The following is a 26,868-nucleotide window of genomic DNA, read 5'->3' as shown; positions in this document are numbered from 1 at the left end:
ACTCTCTCTCACTCCTCTTCCCCCCTTCCCCATATCCAAGGTGTTGCTGAGGCCTGCCAATTTTCATCTTTGCAACATCTCTTGAATATGCCCCCTTTTTTTCTCCTCTACCACTGTCACTACCTGAACTATTGTAGTAGCCTGCTGGCAGGTCGGCCTGCTTCAAGTCCTTCCCCATTCCATTATATCCTCTATTCAGATATAGATCCAGTTATGTCAGCCCACTACCCCTCTTCCAGTCAGTAAACTGCAGTGACTCTCCATTCCTTCCAGGCTGACAAAAAGTCCTCTGCTTGGCTGTCCTGGCCCACTCGTGTCTTCAGTCTTCTCACAGCTTGCTTCCAGACACATGTTCTTTAGTCAAGTGTCGTTAGTCTCCTGGCTATTCCATGAAGAGGATGCTCTGTTTCCCATTCCTGGAAAGCTCTCTGCTTATTGATATCCCTGGCTTTCTTTAATACAGACTAAAACCCTATCTTCCACAGGATACCTTTTTGCAGCCCCACTTAATTCTAGGGCCTTCCCTCTCTTAATTGTCTCCCATTTATCTTCAGTATAGTTTGTTTATATGTCTTTGTCCCATTAGATTGTGAACTCTTTTAGGACGGGGCTGTCTTTTGCCCTAGTGTCAGGCACATAATAGGCTATTGATGAATGTTTATTGATTGCTTGATTTCTATTTATAAATACTGACTTAAGAACTGGGACACAAGGAAAAACAAAAACACAGGTCCTACCCTCACATTCTAATGGGAGAGACAACATGCAAATAATTAAGTATATAGAGATAAAATATATGCAATATAAATAAGAGACTCTTAGAAAAACATAAGCAGTTAGAGGTGGTTTAAGAGGGAGGAATGATAGGGGACTAGGAGAGGTATTTTGCAGAAAGTAGGATAGAAGCTGAGTCTTTAAGAAAGTCAGAAAAGTTAGTAGGCCAAGGTGAAAATGGGCATGCCTGGTATAGGAGATACCCATCAAAAAAGTATGGCATATAGAAAGTGTTTTGGCAAGGGACTACAAGGAAGACAGTATAGCTAGATTTTTGAGGATTTGGAGGGGGGAATAAAATATAAGAAAAATGAAAATGGCAGATTGAGGCTAGATTCTGAAAAATGATAAAAGTCCAACAAAAATGATTTTTATATTTGATTCTGGACCAGTAGGCTATTTCAACAGTCCATGCTTAAGGTGATGATGGCCACTACTAGAATGGTGACATCTAAAGATGGTCACCAAGATACAAGCAAAAAAAGCAAACTTTCTACCATTTGAGATGAAATAATTAAGCTGCTTAGTGACCTGTGCATAGGGATTTGCACAATATTTCTAACTGAAATTGATCTACAAAGATTATCATCTCTGTACCTCTTTCTTCTGTTTCTCCTTGGAATGATGGTCTCTATATTTTGAGCATTGTTCTCCTAGATTTGTAATTAACATAGGGAGTTTAGTTTTTAACTAGTGAGACAAGGTGATCTGATATACATCAAGTATTCTCTAAAAGGAATTAATGTTTTATCACAATATAATAATGACAAATTATTATTGATTTCACAGTCTTGAACAGAATTGATATGTTGGATAAGTGTAAGTGAGGAATCAAACATGACACTGCAGTTATGAGCCTGAGTGACTTAGAAGAATAGCAGTACTCTTGGGGAGCTGCTAGGTGGCACAGTGGATAGAGCACTGGGCCTGGAGTCAGGAGGACCTGAGTTCAAATTTGGTCTTAGACACTTAATAATTACCCAGCTATGTGACCTTGAACAAGTCACTTAACCCCATTGCCTTGCAAAAAAAAACCCAAAATAAAAAAGAATTAAGAGTAGTGGTACTAGACAAAACTACTGTAACCAAGATCAAAAGAAATGTAGTAAATTGGGAAACAATTTTTATAACTAGTATTTCTGACAGAGAACTCATTTCTAAAATATTTAGAGAACTGAGTCAAATTTTTAAAAAAGACAAGCCATTCCCCAATTGACAAATGGTCAAAAGATATGCAAAGTCAATTTACAGATGAGGAATCAAAGTGATCCATAGTCATATGAAAAATTGCTCTAAATCACTACTTATTAGAGAAATGCAAATTAAAGCATCTCTGAGGTACCACCTCACACCTCTCAGACTGGCCAATATGACCAGAAAGGACAATGATCAATGTTGGAAGGGATGTGGTAAATCTGGGACACTGATGAATTGTTGGTGGAGCTGTGACCTCATTCAACCTTTCTGGAGAGCAATTTGGAATTACACCCAAAGGGCAACAAAAATGTGCATACCCTTTGATCCAGCAATACTACTACTGGGTCTGTACCCTGAAGAGATGATGAAAAAGGGTAAAAAATCACTTGTACAAAAATATTCATAGCAGCCCTGTTTGTGATGGCAAAGAATTGGAAATTAAGTGAATGTCTTTCAATTGGGGAATGGCTTAACAAATTGTGGTATATGTATGTGATGGAACACTATTGTTCTATTAGAAACCAGGAGGGACAGGGATTCTGGGAAGCCTGGAAGGATTTGCATGAACTGATCCTGAGCAAGATGAGCAGAACCAGAAGAACATTGTACACCCTAACAGCAACATGGGGGTGATGGTCAACCTTAATGGATTTGCTCATTCCATCAGTGCAACTATCAGGCACAAGTTTGGGGTATCTGTGATGGAGAATACCATCTGTATCCAGAGAAAGAATTGTGGAGTTTGAACAAAGACTATTACTTTTAATTTAAAAAACTGTTGTATTATTATTGTGTAATTTTGCTATCTCTTACACTGTATATTATTTAAGTATATGATTGTTCTCATCACATTCAACTTAGATCAGTGCATACAATGGAAACAATGTAAAGACTAACAGACTGCCTTTTATGGGGGTTGGGGGGAGGAAAGCAAGATTGGGGGGGAATTGTAAAATTCAAAATAAATAAAAATCTTTCTTAAAAAAAGAATGGTGGTACTCTTAACAAAGAGGGGATGATTGGGGTAAAGACAATGAGTTTGGTTTTGGACATATTGAATTTGAGATATCAGTGGAATAGGTCAAGTTCTCTTGAACGATTTAAGATGTCCATCAAACAACTGGAGATATGAAATTAGAGGTCAACAAAGAAATTCTGACTGGCTAAGGAGATTTAAGAATCATAAATTTAAAGATAATAATTGACTCCATTGGGAGCTGGTGACATCATCAGCAAAGTAGTTTAGAGGGAAAAGAGAAGGCCTATGACAGCCTTAGTGAATACCCAGAGTTAGCAGACATGACCTAGATGAAGATCCATCAGAGGAAACTGAAAAGGAATGTTCAGAGTTAAGAGGAGAACTAGGAAAGATTGATACCTTAAAGAACTGGAGAAGAAAGTATTGCTATTAACAATAAGAGTAGCTAGCCATTTACATTACACTTGCCAAGTGCCAGACAGTATGCTGAGCACCCCACCATTATGATCTCATTTCATCCTAAAGACAACAGGTGCTATTATTATCCCCATTTTATATGAGGAAATTGTGGCAAAGGTAAAGTGACTTACTCCAGGGTCACATAGTTTAAAAGTATCTAGGGGCAGCTAGGTGGTGCAGTGGATAAAGCACCAGCCCTGGAGTCAAGGAGTACCTGGGTTCAAATCCAGTCTCAGATACTTAATAATCACCTAGCTGTGTGGCCTTGGGCAAACCACTTAACCCCATTTCCCTTGCAAAAACCTTTAAAAAAAAAAAAAGTATCTGAGGTGACATTTGAATTTAGATCTTCCTGACTTTGGGCCCAGTCCTCTATCCAGTGTGCCATCAAGCTACTGAGAAAAACAAAATTGGTATCAAATTTAAATGTAAACATGGGCTACTAACACTAACAGTAAAAATAATAAGAATAGCTAACATTTATATGACATTTAATATTTGTCAGACACAGCTAAGCACCTTACAAAGGTTATTTCATTTGATCCTCACAATAACCCTGGGAGGCAATAGCTAAAATTATTTCCACATTTTACAGATGAGAAAATTGAAGCAAACAGATTAAGTGAAGTCTTTTAAGCCCAGGGTCACACAGCTAGGAAGTCTCTGAGCTAGACTCCACATCCAGCACCCTTAATGCTGCTCCCCTTAGCTGCTTCCATGGAGTAGAAAGTTGATCTCAGAACCAGGAAGTTGTGGGTTCAAATGCTAGCTGTGTGACTGAACAAAGCATAGGGAAACTATGTGCAGCTCAGGAAATGCTCTAAAATCTTTAGATTACAGAACAACTGGTAAACTCTGCATTGGTAAGAGTTTTAAATCATACATAATAAACCCCTCCAAGCCACATATTGACTTAGAAAATCATATATTATTAATTATTATCTATGTTGTGTTGTATTTTTTATTGTTTTTGGACTACAACTATCAGCAGATATTAGATAATTTTGAGCTAGTGACAGTGACTTTGGGGACGTCAAGAAGGATGAGAATTTCTGAGAAAAGATTTAGCAATTGAGAGAGTATTAAAAACTTTGGAGAGAGCAATTACAGTTGATTGATAAAATCAGAAGTCATTATAGGAAGTTAAGAAGAGGTCAAGAGGAACAGAAATGGAGGCAAAGATTGTAGACAGTCTTCCCAAGAAATTGAATCACAAAGGGGAGATACAGCACGATAAACTAATGAATCAAGAAAGAGATTTGCTTATGCTTTTTTTTTAAAGATTGGGGGAAAGCTAGTTATCTTTGTGGGCAACAGGGAAACATGGAAACTGAAAATCAGTGAGAGAGTAGAAATGAAGGAGGGGGTCAATCTGCCAGAGAAAATATAATGGCTTAGGATCCCTTCTATGTGTGCAGATACTTGCCTTAGCAAAGAGAAGGCTTACCTCTTTCTGTGAGGCAGGAATGAAGGAAATAGTAGGGGAAGATGTGTATATGAAGATCAAAATTATAAAAACTCTGATAGTTTAAGTTGTAGATAAAAGGAACATAGGGTAGGCAATGAGGAAAGGTGCTTACATTTTAAACTACTATACTTTTAGAGTGTCTATATAGCATATAGAAAGCAATATGAAAAGTTAAATCTGGAAGGCCCATTATATATTACTTTTGTCCAGCTTCTTCATCATATAGATGACACTAATGCTTGAGAAGTAGCTTGCTCACTATACAAATCAAAGGGGTTTAAACAGAATAGATTCTCAGTGAATGGGAAAGGTGAGGGAGTGGGTGGGAGAGAATTTGGAACTCAAAATTTTTCTAAATGAATGTTAGAAAATTTTACATGTAATTGGGTAATATTTACTGAAATAAATACAAATATTTTAAAAATAAAAACAACAGATTAGAATAGTTATCATTAGAAGGAAGAAAAGAAGAACCTACTCTCAGTGAAAAACAAAGGAACAGCAAACATTAAAAATTAGAAGAAAAGTGGTAGGGAGAAGACTTTGACATCATATACTTTCCATTGCTGTCTACTAAGGGATAGTTTAAGTTTAGGATAGTTTGGTTGTAGTCATGAATGAGCAGGGTTAAAAATAAGAACCTATGAGGGCATCTTCTAGTCCAATGAGATTAGGAGAGGTAACATTACCAACCCTTCTTTTGCTCAAGACATTCACAAGCTTGATCATAATCAGAAGAATCGCTGTTGCCGCATATCACTCTTATTGTGTTATATAGCCCTTATGCTATTATTTTAATTTCATGTGTATCTGTTCCTTATTTCTTCATCTATAAGAAGGAAAGACATGGTATAGTGGAAGAAGCACAAGATTTAAGTCAGAAGCCTGGATTCAAATCCTGCCTCTTCCTGCTGCTGCTTCTATTCAGTCATTCAGTCATATCTGTCTCTTCATGACTCCATGGACCATAGCATACCAAGACCATCTCTCCTCCCCTATCTCTCTAAGTGTATCCAAGTTCATGTTAGTTATTTCTATGATACTATCTATACAACTCGGCCTCTTCCATCCCCTTTTCCATTTACCTTCAGTCTTTCCCAGTATCAGGATCTGACTCTGCCTGGTACTGGTAGTGTATGCCCTTGGGACTCACTTAAACCCCTTTGAACCTGTTAACTATAAAATAAAAAGGTTGAACAATGTCAAAGGTCCCTTTCATTATTAAAATTAAGCTGATCTTAAGAAGTATTCCTTGTACAAATGAACCTCACAGACTTACATGTAGTGACATTCAATATATGTTGTTCTTTTCCCCTTTCCCCTTCTTGACAATATTTTTGCTTCTGATTACTGCCTCCCTTCCTGACCCCACCCACCCACCCTTTTTCTTAGCCTCTTCCCATCTTATTTTCCTGTTGAAGAAGAAACATTTCTATGCCCAAATGATTGTGTATATTATTCCCTCTTTGAGACTGTAATTCAAGCAATACCCACTGCCACCTCCTCCATCTTCCCCTTCAGTGTAATAGGTCTCTAGCACCTTTTCATGTGAGATAATTTACCTTAATCTACCTTTCCCTTCCTTCTGTTCTCAGTGCAATGTATACTCCTAATTGCAGTAACATTATAAGTATCAACTTCCCATGTAGAAATTCAAACAGTTTAGCCCTACTGAATATCTAATATTTTCTCTTTCCTTCATATCATCTTATACTTCTCTCTAGTCTTGTACTTGAAAATCATTTTTTTAAATTTTGTTCAGCTCTGTTTTATCATCAGGAAAGCTTGAAAGGGCTCTATTTCCTTGAAGAATCATTTCTCCCCCTGAAGGATTATGCTCATTTTCATTGGGTAGGTTGTAATCCTAACTTCTTTGCCTTCCAGAATATTTTTTTCCCATACTCTCCCATTCTTTTTTTTTTTTTAGGTTTTTGCAAGACAAACGGGGTTAAGTGGCTTGCCCAAGGCCACACAGCTAGGTAATTATTATTAAGTGTCTGAGACCAGATTTGAACCCAGGTACAACTGACTCCAGGGCCAGTGCTTTATCCACTACACCACCTAGCCACCCCTTCTCCCATTCTTTAATGTAGAAGCTGCTAAATCCTGTGTAATCTTGATTGTGATTTCATCATATTTGAATTGTTTCTTCCTGTCTGTATACAATATTTTCTCCTTATCATGGGAGTTCCAGAATTTGGCCACAGTGTTCCTAGGAATTTTCATTTGGGGATCTCTTTCAGGAGGCAATTGGTGAATTCTTTCATTATCTATTTTACCCTTTGTTTCTAGGATACAATTTGATGATTTCTTGAAGTATGACATCCAAGTCCTTTTTTTTTATCATGGCTTCCAGGTAGTCCAATAATTCTTAAAAAAAACTGTCTCTCTGGAATCTATTTCCCGTCACTTGTTTTTCCAGTGAGACAGTTAATATTTTCTTTTTTTTTTCATTCTTTTGATTTTCCTTGATTCTTGAGGTGCTACAGAGGCATTGGCATCCATTTGTCCAATTCTTATTTTTAAGGAGTTATTTTCTTCAGTTAGCTTTTTCCCTCCTTTTCTATTTGGTCAATTCTATTTTTTTAATAAATTGTTCTCTTCAGTCAATTTTTATACATCTTTCCTATTCTTTGTGCTTCCTTTATGAAGCTATTGACTTTTTTCTTGCATCATTCACATTTCTTTTCCTACCTCTCTTATTTGATTTTTAAAATATTTTATTGAGATCTTCTAGGAGTTCTTTTTGGTTATCCTCTTTTGAGTTTGTGTTTTCATCTTCCCTATCATTGGTAATAACTTTGTATGGTCAAGTTCTTTTTATTGTTATTTTTTGCTCATTTTTTCTAGACTATTCTGTTAACTTTTAGAGTTTAGCTCTGCTCCTGGGATGGAAGGGGTACTGTCCAAGCTTCTTGTGCTGAGGATTGCAGATCCTGGCTGCTTACCTGGTGTTGCACAGGTGCAGCAGAAAGTCTGGCCACTCAATTTAGTGCTACCAGTTCTGCAAAGAAAAAGGGGGTAATGGAGAAGGTGCTGTTCTGGGGCCTAGTGGTTGGGGTGGGGGCTGGTACTGTACTGAGGACACAGGAGGGTTTGGCAGCCTGTCTATTGATCTACTGTTGTATTACATCTGCCAGGTCTCATCACTGGTTTGCACTGGGGCTCCTGCTAACTTGCTGAGGCAGAGCCTGCTGCTAGCTCACCAGATGCTGCCTGCCTGCACTCAGCTATGCTCCCCCTTTTACCCAAGTGATATAAATCTTTCTTGCCTGGAAAATTGTTTCACCCTGTTTTTTTTTTGTTTGTTCTGTCATTGCAGAATTTGCTCTGAGGTGCTATTTTATGATTGTTCAGAGGTAAATTAGAGAGGTGATTTCCTACTTATGAATGAATTGATATGATGGTTGCTTATATAGACAACTATAATATTTGGCTTTAGTCCTTGTTTGGATTATGAACTCTTTAAGAGCAAAGACTCTTTTTTGTTAATTTTATCTCCATATTTTTTGCATTTGATTGGATTAGCTGGCTTAATTAGGTATGTGTCAATCATTTATTCAACAAAAATTTATCAGTCACCAACTGAGTACAGAACATTGTGTTAGGTACTGTTGACTGATCAGAAATAAAATTTCATGCAGAAAAGAACATTAAAATTCTATTAACTAAACCATAAAGAGAAGAATCTTTCTGAATGCAAATATGGAATTTCTAATTTATTTGGGGATATTTATTTTATTCACATTGACTCCAAGAGTCAGAGCCATATAATAATTTAATAGGAAAATAGGAGGTATGGAGAATCGTACCATCACAGTTCTGTAAATATTTACAATTTGTTTGACTGAATCTATTTGAGAAAAAGATACAACAAATCACCAAGAATTTCATTCTTAACCATTTTTAAGTAGTCATTGAAATTCCAACAAAGCAAATATGGGGGTGGTCCAAAAAAGCATTCTCTTTCAACTTAATTTTAATTACTTTTATTTAATGTTTTATTTATACCTTTTGCATTCTTAGCATCACTATCAATTCCCAACAAAACTGTCCTTTTTGTAAAATGTACTTTTAAGTAAAACAAACCAAAATATTAATTTTGTTTGACAAAGTATGTTTTTTCCCACTATCATACCTCTCTATGTATAGAGTAGGAAGCTATATTTTATTACTAGTTCTTTGTGATCAAAACTGCTCATTGCATTGAATTGAGTTCTAATGTGTTTCAAGGTTGTTTTCTTTTATAATATTATTGTCTTCAGTGAGCATTTCGACAAAGAAGCTATATCTCACATCATTAAAGAACAAATTTCATTTAATAAATGCATATTTTGGATGAGTAACCAATGAATCCCCACACACACTCTTACCTCAGTGTTTTTTCTATTATTTCACAATATTTCTCTATCCTTCATAGCACTATGAAATATGTGCTTCATAACTCACTCCAAAAATGTCTCTCTCTCTTCTCATCTCTCTCGTCTCTCCTCATCTTTCTCTCTTGTCTCTCTCTTCTCATCTCTCTTTGTCTCTCTCTTCTCATCTCTCTCTTTTGTCTCTCCTCATCTCTCTCTTCTCATCTTTCTCTCTCCTCTCTCACTTCTCATTTCTCTTTTGTCTCTCTCTCTCCTTATCTCTCTTTTGTCTCTCTCTTCTCATCTTTCTCTCTTTTGTCTCTCTCCTCATCTCTCTCTCTTGTCTCTCTCTTCTCATCTTTCTCCCTTTCCTGTCCCTCTTCCTTTTCTACTCTCTCTCCTTTTCTCTTTGTTCATGCATACACACACACATATATCAAGCAAAGTTACATTGTTAAAGGGGAGAAAGGAAGTGGCTTGCAGTTAAATAAATGAGAAGGGGAAAAAAGAGGCTTTATTTGACCTAAGATGTTTCTTTTTAGTAGTTAAAAAAAATTGAACTGAGCTGAGCAAGTAGATGAAATATTTTAAAAGATTGTGACTTGCATCACTAGAGGGAATCTTGAAACTAATGAAATTACAGAAATTTCAAAGTCCATAGTAATGCTGGATGTTTATAACTACAACTTGGAAAAATTCTCTATTAAGATAATGTGTGATAATTAATGTTGTATGTATGTGTGTTTTTAATTTAGGAACCTTTCACTACATTCTTTCTTAATGCTAATGATGGAAAATTTGATCATCCTGATCGAACCTTCTCATCAGTTGCAAGATCTTGGAGAACAAGCCAAAGAGATACATCAGATGTAAAGGTAAGCTTTAGGATAGTCATGGACTATAGGATATTTTTTTCCTACATTGCAGCTACTGAAATCTAAATTCTATGCTTTCATTTTTTATATTTGTCTTTTAATGGGAATAACAAAAATTTTATTTTTCATTCTTAGCATATTACCATCATTTTAAAAGAATATACTATACATTTATTCTTCTGAAAATAATCTTGTATACAATAAAAAATGATTAAAGGTTCTTTTTTTATTCCATGGTTAAGGTGTTTTGTTCTTTAAAAAATCCAATCTAATTTAGATCAAATAATCAGGAGATGGAGAAAAACCCAATAAATTGTTCTTTCCTGCTGTTAATTCAATATTTGGTCTATTCCATAAAACACAGCAGGAATTGGATTTGACCTTAAAGTGTCATATTGTTATAGCTTGCCCAGTCCTGGGTTTGCATAGCCTGGGGCAATTAATAAAGCATTAATGACAAGACCCATTTAAAATGTAGGCTTTTCTGTACAGCTTTAGCTTTTACTTGACTGTGCCTGGGGATATTATGCAACAATACACATTAGATTAAACCAACATACACACAATATACAGAAACAGCCAAGAGCAGAGTAATTTTACAGTCGTTATTACTTAACTATTGTTAAATACAAAGGTTTATTGTACATTTACAAGGAATCTTGTAAAAAAAAATCTTTCAAGATTCTGAACAATAAAATCTTTTATTCTCATGGTTCTCATTTTCCCTGGTAATAAAGCTATATGATCAGATTTGTGAACAAGTTTAGCTGTACATCATTTTCAGTCCTCATTTTAAGGCAAATTTGTTTCATTATTGTTAAGAAATATAAAAATTTGATGTTTGTAACCTTTAAAGGTTTGGCTTAAACCAAGGAAAGATAATAAAGTTGCCTTTTACTTCCTTTATTTGTGTGTATTCTGCAAAATAGCTATCTTGACTTTTTTTTTCTTTAGGAAAAGGATGAGATTTGTGGGGTTTTCTTTGTATCAGCAGGCATTTTCTCAAGTATTAATTGTTACTATATAAACAGTATAGCAACATGATTAGGAAAGATAAGAAAACCTAAAGTATATATCCCAGATTTTTGAAAGTTGAAATGCTTGCATTTTTCTTCTAACAATGTAATCTTTCACTGAAAGTTAACCTAAAAATTTAAAGGATCTTTCTCCTGAAGTTAACCATTTTTTGTACTGATGAAGCATATTCTAGACCCCTCTTCAGAATATATTTAAATTCATGAAATAATGTACAGAGAATTACAAAGGAAACCAAGTATATTAAAATACATCTATCAAAATATTTTTAAAAACAAGTTCACATTCTCCAAGTTAAGAACCTTTGCCTCAAGGCATATTACAATAACCATATCCTTTATTTGAACACTCCTAATGCTTTCAGCCATACACTATGGAAAATGGCATGTAATTTGTATAGTGGAAAATTCTAGAATATATAAATTAAAGACAGAGTATCTCTGTATTAGTATGTAACACTTTTCTCAAGGACTTCTGACTTCAAATTCCATACCATCTACTACCTCTTACTAAAAACTGAGAACACCAAAAAGCTCTTAGACAAACAGCCCAAAAAAGAGATTTATAATAAATTTGTCCTGTATACTAAACTAAGTGTTATGGATTGTAGGCTTCTTGAGGGCAGGAATTGTCTTTTGTTTCATTTTAAATCCTCAGTGCTTAACAAAGTGGCCTGTATATAGTGGGCACTTAATAAATGTTTATTGATTGATTGACATCACAATGTGTAAATAATTAAAATTAAAAGCAAATCTCAAAAGTGCTTTTGGAAAAAAAGCTCCACTTTTTGCAAAGAAATTATAAAGATGAAATAGTAAGACTATTTTTGTTGAATTTATATTGTTAAAAACAATTGTTGAATTGCATTGTTAAAATTTTTATTTTTAATTGGTTTTTATTTTAATTGTTAAAATTTTAAAACGATATCTAGGATTATAAGTGGACATAATGACTCTTCAGTCCTATCTTTTCTGGAAATTCAAAGGAAGAATAGTTGGCAAATCTAATGATCAGCAATCACTTATGCAAATAAAATGTTAGATATATTATAAGCCAGAATTTCAAATGCAGACAGTGTTCTCTGTAAGGACCTTTACCATATCTAGTAGTCTGTTTCTATGATTCTAAAAGAGAAATAGACATACTATTATTGCTTTTAATTTTAGGAATAATGAATATTTATTATACCATTATATATTAATAATTTCTACTGTTCACAAAATAAAATATACATTGTCTGTTTTATTATTATATTCCTTTATATTATTATGAAATAGATACTATGCACTAGATACAATGGTAGGCAGTGAGGATAAGAAGATTAAAAAAAGAGTCTCTGACCTTCACAGAAGTGGAGGGAACAATATGTATACACACAAAAACTGTACAAAATAAGTATATTTAAAATAAATACAAAGTTATTTGAGAGAGAAGCACATGCAATTTGAATAATTTGGAGGGGCTTCATGTAGTAGATGACATGTGAAGTGAGCTTGAAGGAAATCTAAGCGATGGAAATGAGGAGGGAGTATATGCCTAGCTGTGAGGGATCACATGGGAAAAAGATGGAAATACAGGAATGTAATTCCTATGTGAAGAATAAACAAGATAGTTTGTTGTAGCATAAGGAGAGAATATTTTCTAAAAAGTCTAGGAAAAACAAGATAGAACCATATCTTAAAGGGCTTTAAATGCCAGATGTAGTAGTTTGTATTTCTTATAAGGGTAATTAGGGGTCCCTGGAGTTTATTGATAAGACCTGTGCTCTAGGAATGTCACTTGGATAACTTTATGGAAAACAATGGTTCAGGGAGAGACTTGAGGCAGGGAGACTAATTAATTTGGAAGCTACCACAGTAGTCCAGTTAAGAAGTAAAACTGATTTTTATTTTATATTAGGATTATAGTTAAGAATCCCAGTCTATTTCTGGTGAAATACAAAGAATGTTAACCTGTCCTACTCTTATGCTAAAATAGGTATAGCAAGAATTTAAAAAAAAAAAGGATTTTTATGAAAAAGGTGGGATATGTATTGGGTCCACCTTACAAATGGTCTAAATTCTTATCCTATTCCTCTGATTAAATCATGGTATATTTTATTTCATGAAAAGAAGAAATTAATAATATATAATGGTATAATAATAAATATTACAAATTCTTAAAATTAATAGCAATAACAGTATGACTAGACATATTTCTTTCTTTTCAAAATCAGAAACAGAGACCATTGAAGCTGTTATAGTTGCTTACAGAGTATATTGTTTAAATTTGAAATTCTGAATTATTCAATTCATATAAGGTGTCCTATAAGAAATATTGAAGGGAATGGTTTCAGAGAAACCTGGGAAAACTTGTATGAGCTGACACCAAGTGAAGTAAAAATAGAACCAAGAAAACAATTTATACAATAACAAGGAAACTACAGATTTAAGACATAGAAACTCTGATCTGCATAATGATAATTATCAACCACAATTCCAAAGGATTAATAATGAAACATACTTCCCACCTCTTGACAGGTGAAAGACTCATAGTATAAAGTGTCACATACTTATACACATATCAAAATATAGATAGTATATATTAAGTATATATACAGATGTAGAAGATATAAATATATCTATATATTTATATATAATATGCATATATTTATATTTCAGACATGGCAAATGCAGAAATTTATCTTGCTTGTCTATTTTAAACAATCTTTTCCCAGACTTAAACTGGGGGAGAGGACAGAGTTTTGCTTATTGAAGAAATGAAATTTTATTTATAAAAAATAAAATATAGACCTTTATATGCAAAAATTTGAAAGATATTACTTGTACATGTTGTATTTAACCATCAGAATGAACATGTTTGAATAGTTCAGTTCTCTTTGGGTTATCTTTATATAAAAATATTTTCAGAACTAAGCTGCAAATCTTAGAGCAGTAACATATAGTCTGTGCTGCACACTGCTGAAGTTTATCAGAAAAGAACAGCTGAATTCATTCAAACATAATTCAAAATCAATTCCTAGTCAATTGATATCATTGTTTCCAAAATAACAGCTGTATTACAGAATTTAATTATTTTTCTAATCTCTATCTGTATAAATACATACTACATTAATATTAACTTTTTATGACTTAGTCTTTATTAAGCATTCAAAGTAAACTCTCTTGGATCATTTGTAAATAAAAGCATTTATTTCTTACCATGATTTGAACTTGATCAATAGTTCATATATTTTTATTAGCCTAGTAGTACACAAGGGAAAACTGACATAAAATAGTTTTATTGTATCTTTATTAATGACAGCCTTCTCCTGTGGTAATGAGTACAAGTTAGATAAAGGATATGTCTTAGTAAAGTGACCTTTCCAGCTATGTTTTCTAGAAATAGCCTTAGTTTGACCAGTTAGCTTTTAAACATTTACTCCTCTCTCTTCTAGGAAAATTTTTGATGGCATTGAAATCCAAATAACTAATTTTCTTGCACTATATCCTAATGCCTCACAAACTTAATATGCTCCTCTTTCACTAGCTTTATAGATATCAGAAGAGGTAGCAGTGACAAAATGTTGTTAAGGTGACATAGTATAAATTCAGACAGTTAATGGAACCACTGGTTCATTGACCCATAATGAGGCTCTTACAGAATTAATAGATGCCCTGGGATTAATCTTTTGGAAAAGAGAGAGAAAAAAAAGATGGCAGCTTTAAAGCCTTTCGGTGAATTATATTAGAAAAGTGAAAATGTCTGGAAAGGATTTGATTTCACTGAAAAACCATAAACTAGTATAGTCCCTTAGCAAAACATATTAAACTGAAATGTCAGATTTGATATAAAAGGTCTACAATTATGATAGTGTTAATAGTAGTCTTCTATCATGCTAAGACATACTTTTAAGTCTAATTTCTCGGTAGTTTGAACTTGTCATAAGTTATAAATTAGAAAATGTGTTTGAGGATATTTTCTTATATGTAGACAGAAGGCATATAATATTAACTGTACCTTGGGGTTTTAATATAACTATCACAGTTTACAGACAAAATGTTTGTTATAATATTCATTTTCTCATTTCTCTACAACATTTGGGTTTTATTTTTTATTTAAAAATTTTAATGAAATTTCTTTGAAAGTTTTATTTCCATTGGAAAATAGAAATTTAAACTTTTACTGAGTGGGTTGGGTGCATGAAAAGAAATAAAGTGATTACTTACTAGTGTGAAAAATATCAAAAATAGAGTGTAAAGGGACTTCCGGCCAAGTTGGCGGAGAGAAGACAGGCACAGTTCTAAAGTCTCCTGATCTTTCCCCATCTATCATATGAAATAAACCTCTTAACAGAAATCCGACCCACAAAACCCAGAAAGAAAAGCCAGGAGAAAGAACATCAACCTCAGGATCTGTCTCCTGCAGCAGTATTGGATGAATTGGGGGGGGGGGGGGGTGAGTCTGGACTCAGAGGGTGGATCACCCTGGATCAGCCAGATTAGCAGCTGAATTGGAGCCAGGAGTCTAAGGGCCCATGAGCTGGACCTGCTGGATCAGCAGTGGGGCTAGATGGCAGGGGCTTGAGTCAGCTAGGGAGCAGAGGCACAGATGTTGGTGCTGTCCCTCTGGAGCTTGCCAACAGGGATGGGGGGAGAGGTCCAGTTCAGGAGAGCTGGGGACACCATCCCTGGGCTCCTCTGGTCTGAGGAACTCTTTAAGTCCACGCCTCCATTACAGCTGAGGCCTCTTCCTGGGAACAAACAATTGCAGACTACTTCTGCCTCAGGCACAGGTGTGTGAGGAGAAGAACCAGCCCAGCTGACAATAGAGAGAGGAAGGACCTCAGGCCAGGGTAAAAAGCCCCATTGATTGAAGGCAAAAGAATTCAATAGCTCCAACTCCCCCTTCAAGCAAAGTGAGAAGGCCTCGACCAATGTCACAATCATTCCAGAGAAAGCAACCAGCACCTCCTACTGGCCAGCCAGAGAAATTTCATTCAGTGAGTAAAGCCTTTAGCGATCCCAAGCCCCTGTGAACCAGCCCCTTCCCAACTCAAGGTCTTAACAAAATAAGAAGGGTCAGCAGAAAGGTGGATCCATAGAAAAATTCTTGGAAGGGAAAGACCCTAACTCAGAAAGGTTCTCCTCTGAGGAGAATACAATCTAGTCTTCAGCACAGAAAGACTTCCTTGAAGAAATAAGGAAGAATCTTAAAAATCAACTGGAAAATTTGGGAGGGACAATTAATACCTTGCAGCAAGAAAACAAATCCCTAGAAAATACAATTGGACAAATACAAAATGAGAATAAATCTCTCACATCATAAATTGGACAAATACAAAATGAGAATAATTCTCTCAGACCCTCAATGGGGCAAATACAAAAAGAAAATAATTCTCTCAAAACCTCAATTGGTCAAATGGAAAGCTCTTTAAAAAGTAGAATTGACCAATTGGAAAAGGAGTTGCAAAAGGTTAATGAAGAAAACTCCTCCCTAAAAAAGAGAATGGAGTCTGCAGAAACTAATGATTCCATGAGACAGCAAAAACCACTTAAACAAAATCAAAAAATAGAAGAAAATGTAAAATACCTCATCAGCAAAACCACTGACCTTGAGAATAGATCGAAGAGGGACAACCTGAGAATTATTGGACCTCCTGGAAACATTGAAGAGAAAAAAAGCCTGGACTTAATATTACAGGATTTAGTGATGGAAAACTGCCCTGATATCATGGAAGCAGAGGGCAAAGTAGTTATTGAAAGAATACATCAATCCCCTCCAGAAAAAGATCCTAAGATGAACACCAAGAAATGTTGTGGCCAAATTCCAGAACTATCAGATAAAAGAGAAAATCCTGCAAGCAGCCAGAAAGAAACAATTTAAATATCAAGGAGCCACAGTAAGGACCACGCAGGACCTGGCTACATCAGTATTAAGGGATTGAAGGGCCTGGAATGAGATATTTTGAAAGGCAAGGGAGCTTGGAATGCAGCCAAGAATCTACTATCCCACAAAGCTAAGCCTTCTCTTCCAGGGGAAAAATATGGACATTTAATGAAATGGAAGAATTCCAAGAATTCCTGGTGAAAAGACCAGAGCTAAATAGAAAATTTGGACATCAAACAGGAGGTTCAAGAGACACATGAAAAGGTTAAAAAAAAAGTGAAGGAGGTAAAAGATAAAAAAAACTGCTATCCAATAAATTGAAACTGGCTATATCCCAGCATGGGGAAAAAGATTCTCATAAACCTTGAGAAATGTAACTCTAACAGAGAGAATATACCTAGCCAGATATGATGGATATTCATGATCTATCCATGAGACTGCTATCTAATGGGATATAACTGGCTTTAACCCCACTTGGGAGAAAGACTCTAATAACTCTCAAGAATTTTAACTTTATTAGATAGAATGTACTTAGCTAGAAGTGACAAATACTCAGAATTTTCTGTGACTCAGATAGAATGATCTAAAAAACACTACCTCCTTAAAAAGGGGTGACAAGAGAGATACAGGAGGAGGGAGGGTATTTAATGGGGTAAATCTCATTATACTAAGAGGTACAAAATATCTATGGTAATAGAAGGGAAGCAGATGAGTAACACCTGAATCTTCTTCTCATCAGACTTGGATTAAAATCAGCCTACACATACTCAGTTAACTTATAAAACATCTAACCCTTCAAATATTAAAAGGGGGAAAGGGAAGGGGGACAAAGAAAGGGAAGGGGAGTGGGGGGGGGGGAGGGAACTAACAAAAGGAAGGGAAAAAGGGAAAGGGGAAAGAAAGGGGAGGGGTGATATAGGAGGGCAAACACACTGAAAGGGGGTGGTATTCAGAAACAAAATAGTGGGGAATATGAATAAGGGGGGGAAGGGGTAAAATACAAAGAGAGGGAAGATAGCATGGAGGGCAATAAAGAATTACTAATCATAACTTTGAATGTGAATGGGATAAACTCTCCCTTAAAATGTAAGTGAATAGCAGAGTGGATTAAAAATCAGAATCCTACAATATGTTGCTTACAAGAAACTCATTTGAAGCAGAGAGATACATATAGAGTAAAGGTAAAAGGTTGGAGCAAAATATATTTTGCTTCAGCTGAAGTACAAAAAGCAAGGGTAGCAATCCTTATCTCAATCAAAGCAGCAGCAAAAATAGATAGCATTAAAAGAGATAAGGAAGGAAACTTTATCTTCCTAAAAGGTACCATAGACAATAAAGTTATTTCAATACTGAATATATACACCCAGTGGGACAGCACCCAAATTCTTAGAGGAGAAGCTGAAAGAACTACAGGAAGACATAGACAGCAAAACTCTTATTACTCTTTCTATAAAACCAATATGGTGCTGTTACCTAAACCAGGAAGAGTTAAAACAGGGAAAGAAAATTATAGACCTGTCTCTATCTCCCTGATGAATATAGATGCAAAAATCTTAAATAAAATCTTAGCAAAACGATTACAAGTTATCACTAGGATAATACATTATGATCAAGTAGGATTTATTCCAGGAATGCAGGGTTGGTTCAATATTAGGAAAACTGTTAGTATACTCAATTATATCAACAACAAATCAATCAGAAATTATATGATCATATCAATAGATGCTGAAAAAGCTTTTGAAATTTGACATTTGACATCCATTCCTACTAAAAACACTAGAGAGTGTAGGAATAAACGGACTATTCCTTAGAATAATTAGCAGTATCTATCTGAAACCATCAACAAGCATTATATTCAATGGGGAGAGGCTAGAGGCACTCCCAATAAGATCAGGGGTGAAACAAGGGTGCCCATTATCACCACTACTATTCAATATTGTATTAGAAATGATAGCATCAGCAATTAGAGAAGAAAAAGAAATTGAAGGAATTAGAATTGGGAAGGAAGAGACAAAACTCTCACTCTTTGCAGATGACATGATGGTCTACCTAGAGAATCCCAAGAAATCATGCAAAAAACTACTGGAAACAATTAGCAATTTTAGTAAAGTTGCAAGTTATAAAATAAACCCTCATAAATCCTCTACTTTTCTATATATGTCTAGCAAGATACAGCAGTAAGAGCTAGAAAGAGCGATCCCATTCAAAGTAACCTCAGACAATATAAAATACTTGGGAGTCTATTTACCAAGACAGACTCAGGAACTTTTTGAAAACAATTGTAAAACACTTCTCACACAAATTAAATCAGATTTAAATAGCTGGGCAAATATCAACTGCTCATGGATAGGTAGAGCTAATATAATAAAAATGACAATTCTACCAAAACTAAACTACCTGTTTAGTGCCCTCCCAATCAAAATTCCAAAAAATTACTTTAATGAGTTAGAAAAAATTATAAGTAAATTCATATGGAGAAATAAAAAGTCAAGAATTTCCAGGAGCTTAATGAAAAAAAGTGCAAAAGAAGGTGGCTTAGCCCTACCTCATCTAAAATTATATTATAAAGTATCAGTCATCAAAACTGTTTGGTATTGGCTAAGAAATAGAGTGGTGGACCAGTGGAATAGACTAGGTGTAAAAACAGGAGATGATTATAGTAATCTGCTGTTTATAAACCCAAAGAGTCCGGCTATTGGGATAAAAACTCCCTCTTTGATAAAAACTGCTGGGATAGTTGGAAGTTATTATGGAAGAAACTTAGATTAGACCAACACCTAACACCCTTTACCAAGATAAGATCCAGATGGTTACAGGACATAGACATAAAAAAAAATACTATAAGCAAATTAGTAGATCAAAGACTAGTTTACCTGTCAGATCTATGGAAAGGGGAGCAGTTTATGACTAAGGAAGAGTTGGAGAACATCACCAAAAACCAATTCGATTATTTCAATTACATTAAATTAAAAAAGTTTTGCACAGATAAAACCACTGTAACCAAGATCAAAAGAAATGTACTAAATTGGGAAACAATCTTTACAACTAATGATTCTGACAAAGGACACATTTCTAAAATATACAGAGAACTGAGTCATATTTTTAAAACAAAAAGCCATTCCCCAATTGACAAATGGTCAAAGGATATGTAAAGGCAATTTACAGATGAGGAGATCAAAGCAATCCATAACCATATGAAAAATTGCTCTAAATCATTAATTATTAGAGAAATTCAAATTAAAGCTTCTCTGAGGTACCACCTTACACCTCTCAGATTGGCCAATATGACCAGAAAGGATAATGATCATTGTTGGAAGGGTTGTGGGAAATCTGGGACACTATCACACTGTTGGTGGAGCTGTGAACTCATCCAACCTTTCTGGAGAGCTATTTGGAACTATACCCAAAGGGCAACAAAAATGTGCATACCCTTTGACCCAGCAATACCACTACTTGGTCTATACCCTGAAGAGATGATGAAAAAGGGTAAAAACATCACTTGTAAAAAAATATTTATAGCAGCCCTGTTTGTGGTGGCAAAGAATTGGAAATCAAGTAAATGTCCTTCAGTTGGGGAATGGCTTAGCAAACTGTGGTATATGTATGTCATGGAACACTATTGTTCTATTAGAAACCAGGAGGGATGGAATTTCAGGGAAGCCTGGAGGGATTTGCATGAACTGATGCTGTGAGTTGATCAGAACCAAAAAAACACTGTACACCTTAACAGCAACATTGGAGTGATGATCAACCTTGAAGGACTCGCTCAGTCCATCAGTGCAACAATTTTGGGCTGTCTGCAAAGGAGAGTGCTATCTGTATCCAGAGAAGGAGCTGTGGAGTTTGAACAAAGTTCAAGGACTATTCCCTTTAATTTAGAAAAAAAAAGTATCTTATTGTCTGATCTTGTTACCTCTTAGACTTCTTGTCTCTTCTTTAAGGATATGATTTCTCTCTCATCGATCAATGTACAATATGAAAACAAAGTAAGGACTGACAGATTGCTTTCCATAGGGGTGGGGGGAGGGAAGTAAGATGGGGGGGGAATTGTAAAATTCAAACAATATCTTTAATAAAAATAAATTTTAAAATAGAGCATAATAAATTGAGGAAAATATTAAAATTCAATGAAACTTTTAATTTGTATAACCCTTTAATTTAAAATACTTGACATTAGTAGTATGACAGTAGAATAAATTCCTTAATAAAATAATCTGCAATAAAATTTAGGGTTTTTTTGGAGAAAAGAGTGATCAAGACTGTTTCCCCAGACTATCTCAAAATAGCTATCAGTTCTATCAAATATGATGTTCAATGAAAAATTCAATTTCTAATCGGTTGTTTGTCTTTGGGGCAGCAGGGGCCCAGGTGTATAAAGCCAGCTTGATCCCAAATGATTGCTAAATTTTTACTTTAAGCATTTACACCTCAGAAATCAGCAAATACTATAAATCAACTTAATTTATTATTTTGTTTATAATCCTGATTTAAGAAGGTGATTTGGGGAAATGTTAATAATGCAGATTAAATTTAGAAGTGTGTTGTGAGTTCATTTTCTTTTTCTTTTTCCCCCTGGAGTGCCTCTCATTAAACATTTACCAGCATTCCTGAAGGTGTGGATTGAGGCAGATCTCTACAGTAAAGTAGACCAACAACTCCTCTACAATTTATAGAAAATTACCTAGGACACATTGATTGTAATTTGATTGTAATATGTTTTAATGTTTTAAAGTCAGGATTTGAACCCAAATCTCCTGCTTCCAAACCTGTATCCACTTCACTCTCTATTTTTCTTCAAATAGAAAAAATGAGATTATTGGATATATTTTTAAACTTTTTAACCATTTAGTTTAGAAATAGCCAAAGTGTATCTTAAAAGTTATAAATCTAGAATCAGCTCCATACTACAATGAGGCATACAAGTAAGACCTTAGAATTAAATGAGCAATTCCTGTTACATACTGTTATAAACATTGCTGTCAAATGAATTATAAAATGGTATGACTGATTTGGAAAATCCATTTTTCTCAATTTATTTTTAAAACTTTTCCTTTCTTGTTTGTATATAGCTGATTATTTAGTGACCATAAATACATTTTTAGGTCATAAGATCATAATAAGACTTTTTTAATTTTCAAGGTAGTAAAGAATGGACAGAGCTATAACTACATCCTTTGATCAGTAACTTATTTTAAAGTTTTGCTTACCAATGTAGTGGTGTTAAATTGTTGACATTGCCTCTGATACTCATAAATTTTAACCATTCTTAAATGCTAACTTTTTTGTGAAAGCATTTTCATATTCAGCACAGGATTTCTCTGCAGTATTACTGAAATATGTTATTAGTAGTTGTACTAGAGGCTTTAATATATTTGACATGTCATCTCCTGTTCTCCTTTTGAGCATCAGGAAGAGATAAAAGTGCTTTGTTAACCTTAAAGTGTCATATGGATACAAACTTCTTATTATTGTTAGATTATAGGATTATAGGCATAGAGTTAGAGGAAACCATAAAAATCATCTAGTCAAAATTCCTCTTTTGCTGATAAGCAAATGAATACCCCAATATTCTGCTGTTTCCAAAGACTATAATGTCTACTCTTCACTTTCTCACTGGGACATATTTTTAAGAGATCAGAAGTCTATAAGCTATAGTAAAACATAAAATATGAATGTCCTTATGCAACTCCACGTTCTAATTCCTTTATATGATTGTATCTTTTTACTTAACAAATCAGTTGTTCAGCAAACTTTTATTCATCACCTAATTATATACCAGGCACTGTTGCTATATACTGGATGTACAAAGAAAAGCAAAAAGAAGACAATCTCTGCTCTCAAGGGGTTCACATTATAATGGCGGAAACAACATAAAGACAGCTGTATGCAAATGATATAATCTGAGAAGCACCCATATTTTTTAGACCAAAAAGGGGAAGATGAACTAGCAAATGAACAGAAGTTTTCAGACTGGCAAAAAAGGAGCATCATAGAAGTTGGAAAAGAGGATTGGAAAAAGGAAATGAGTGGTCAGTATTGTCATTCCAGCAGAACAATTCAGGATGAAGCCTGAAGACCATTGACTTTAGCAATTAAAAAGTCATTGTTGACCTTCAAAGAAGTGGAGTAGTGAAAAGACCTTACCTCCATCAGTTGATCTCTATTTACAAATGACACTAAACTCTATACACCTGAATTTCATAATCTATATATCTTAGATTAGAAACAGCCAAAGTATATTCAAGTTAGACCTGAGTTATGGCCTTATATGGCTGCCTGCTATACATCTTCACATAAATATACTAAAATCTAAAATATAGCACATCAAAAACATCCTTTGCCAGTCCACAATATATCTTCCATATGACATACTGTGCTTCTTCATTAATTCCCTGGAATAGTACATATAACAACTATGCTATACCCTTCTTGTCAGGTTCTTTGGACCTGCTGTATATTATTGCTGCACCTCAGTGTCAAGAGAAATGGGCAGCACCACGATTTCCTCCAGGATTGTCTCCCTTTCCTTCTGCCTCTCCCTTGACTTCTACCTGCCCTAGTTCTACCTCCTTGCAAGGATTAGAGAGTCAGGGTCATTCGCTACACTAAAAGATTACAAGGCAGATTTAGGGGGAAGATGGGGAAGTGGCAGTATCGTCATTACTGTACCTTCTAATGACAAATAAAAATCACCGTTACTTCATGAAGGCAAAGGCCAGTATGTGACATGAGTGGGTTTCCCTGAAGTTTTCCTGAACCCCTGGTGAGATCCTCTCTTGATTTTCTCTCCCTCAGCAATAGCTACCCTAGCAACAATCTGGAAGTCTCTCCTCAGAGGCTCTTCCCCACAATTTCCCAAGTATCAGAACCATTAGTTATGGTTCTGGTGATTTGCATAATATTACCAATAAAGGTATATGATTTGTAGAGATGGTACATTAGTCATGTACAGACTATACAGGATAGTAAAAGATATCCTGTATCCTCTATTGATATTTTTGCAATGTCAGAACATCCCATTCTCACTTTTCCCTGCAAACCTGACCATCTTCTGAACCTTCCATATCCTTCTAGTCAGTTCTACTCAGTCTTAGAATCATTGATTTTACTTTCTTCCTCATCTTCTATATCCTGACAGTTGCTAAGATGATTCTACCATGGAGCTATTTCTTGTATTCATGTAAAATTAATTTATCCTTTCACCAATTCAGCAAATATTTATTAAACTCTTTTATGTAAGATACACTGTTCTCTAAGTACCATGTGAATTACAAAGATAAATACAGTATGATCCTTATCCTTAAGGACTTGTTCATCTGATAAAGGTATATGCATGATATGGATACAAATAGTGAAAATAAACTTCAGAATATAATAAAGTACCTATAAAGTCTTATAAAGGAGAGATCACTATAGACTGGAGAGAGAGAGAGAAATCATTATGAAAAGGAGAGCATTCGAGATTAGTGGGCCTTAAAACACAAATTCCTTTAATCTAGTCAAGTGACATTAACATATAAACAGGGAGCAAATAAGTTAGCCAGCCTTCTTTTAAAGACAAAAAAATTATTTAGTTCAACTCCTAAATTCCTGAACTCCTGGTGAGTTCCTTTCTCACTTTGCCCTCCCCCAGTACCACCCACCCTAGCAATAGCTTTGAAGTCTTCCCAGGAGCTCATCCCCACAATTTCTCAAGTACCAGAATAAACAGTTATAACTCTGGTAGTTTGTAACATATTACCAACAAAATTATATGAAAAAAAAAACACCACATTATTAGTCAACACTTTTACATGTCTTAATTTTGCTAGTCCTATTGTAGGACCAGGTTTAAAAAGATCTTGATATTTTAAAATGATGTGGCAAATCTCAAGATCAGATTTGATAGAATTAAATTTAAAGTGCTATACTTGCTTTCAAAAAATCAGAACAGGAAGTTTTTAATAAACTATCTCACTTTTCTCTGGAAAAGCATGAGGCAAGGTCCTGAACTGAGAGAGTCCCATGGGAGACTTGAGGAAAAGCAAGAATATCTAGAACAGCTACTTTGAGAGTGGAAACTAATTTACAAAAAGGTCAAGATAGGGAGAGCAGAATGCAGCCAGTCCTACAGTAATAGAGGGAGAGCTTGGAAGTGGTGATAGAAAGCAAGGAGCAGTAAATACTCCATTACCTCAGTCATTGAATCTTGAGGGAGAGTGAGTGAAAGTGAAACCAGGGCCAGAGAAGGTAGCCACGGAGGCTCTGGAGCCAGGTCTCAGTAAGTGCCACAAAATAAAAGGAGTGGGAGAGGAAAAGATTTAAGAGGAAAGCAAGTTTGTCTATAGAGCAGGCTCTCCAGAAAACACAGTAGAAGTGATAGTTAGTTTTGAAGTATTGAGTATAGGAATAAGAGAAGAGACAGTAGGAGATGAAGAATGAAGTTTATATAAAGATAATTAGGGGAGGATAAGTGGTCTGGGGAGAGTGTAAGCAGATGAGAGTTTGTTAATCACCACTGAATGTGTTCAGAAGGGTTATTAATTGTCACTAGGGTTTTGGCCTTGGTGTGATGTCTTCTTGGGGGTATTAGGCAGCTTAGGTCAGGAGATCAGTGGGAGTGCTAGGATGGAATAACATTTCTGTCCAATCTCGGCAAGCAACCCAGGCCAGGAGATTGGTGGAGGGAATAGGAATAAATAAGAAACATATACTTGAGAAAATAGATATGCATAGAGGCTAGCATTTTAAATTCTAATTCTAGGCCAACTGCTTAAACAAGGCAATCATGAATGGAAAAATTTATAGTATTAAAATCATAACATTTCTATTTCACTTCTTCTTCAAAGTGACATAAATTGTACATTAGGCATCACACATTCCAATCATGTTATTGCAGACATGAACCCAAACATCCCAGGCATTCTTTCCCGCCTGTTATATTAAGTGTACTCTTCATTCAAGGCACATATATTAAATATTTTGAACTATTTATTATAATGACAATTTTCTTTTCATAGTATCCAATAGTGCATACAAAAAAAAACCTGTTAGTTGATTTTTTCCTTTGCCAAATTCAATGAGTAAATTATGATTTCCATTTATAAAAGTCAATTGTAATTGAAGTTTATTATAATTGATAATGCAGCTGAAAAAACAAAAAAAAAGTTACAGGAATTTGTATTTTAAGTTGTATAACTAATTTTCTTTTCCTTGATGCAGTCTTGAATAATAACTCAGAGAACTTCTTTAATTACATAAAATTTGATTTCTTAAAGTGAATATCTTAGATTTAATACTAACTCACATTTTTATATATTTTTACAGTTTACAAAATAGTTTTATATGCTTTCATTAATCAAAAAATTTTTGCTGTTATAAAAATATCCCCTTCCTTAAATGCTAATATGATATATTTTAATTGGTATGCTCTCTTTAATAATATGTCTTGGAAACATTGTTGAGAAAAGATGAATTTTTAGAATAATAAATATTGTAAAATGAATGTTCAAACCATAGTACAAAAATTATATCTTCCTTGAATACCTTATCTATTTAAATATACACGTATACTTAATACAGAAAATGTTCGATAATGTTTCAAGTGGTTTATGCAATAGATATAATATGCTATACTTTCATCACTGACAGGAATTAATTCCAGAGTTTTACTACCTACCTGAGATGTTTGTCAACAGTAATGGATATAATTTGGGAGTCAGAGAAGATGAAGTTGTTGTGAATGATGTTGACCTTCCCCCATGGGCAAAGAAGCCTGAAGACTTTGTACGAATCAACAGAATGGTAAGATATTTTGATTTCCATTTGAGCTGTCATGTTAGTAACATCAATATATTTATTGTTTTATCATGAGGA

The 26,868-nt window shown here is 34.7% G+C and overlaps 1 protein-coding gene across 7 annotated transcripts in view; it reads left to right on the top strand.

Moving 5' to 3' along the window:
* The window catches only part of NBEA (neurobeachin), a 796,125-nt gene that overhangs the window by 709,264 nt on the left and 59,993 nt on the right, over nt 1–26,868 (top strand). For all 7 annotated transcript variants that reach the window (XM_074216034.1, XM_074216037.1, XM_074216036.1 and 4 more), the window contains 2 exons: nt 9,991–10,110; nt 26,644–26,796. In XM_074216034.1, the coding sequence (XP_074072135.1) occupies nt 9,991–10,110; nt 26,644–26,796 (273 nt within the window). The remainder of the gene's footprint in view (nt 1–9,990; nt 10,111–26,643; nt 26,797–26,868) is intronic.

This window comes from Macrotis lagotis, chromosome 1 (genome assembly GCF_037893015.1).
Source record: "Macrotis lagotis isolate mMagLag1 chromosome 1, bilby.v1.9.chrom.fasta, whole genome shotgun sequence".
Taxonomy (NCBI): Eukaryota; Metazoa; Chordata; class Mammalia; order Peramelemorphia; family Peramelidae; genus Macrotis; species Macrotis lagotis.
This window is presented reverse-complemented; position numbering and strand designations above follow the sequence as displayed.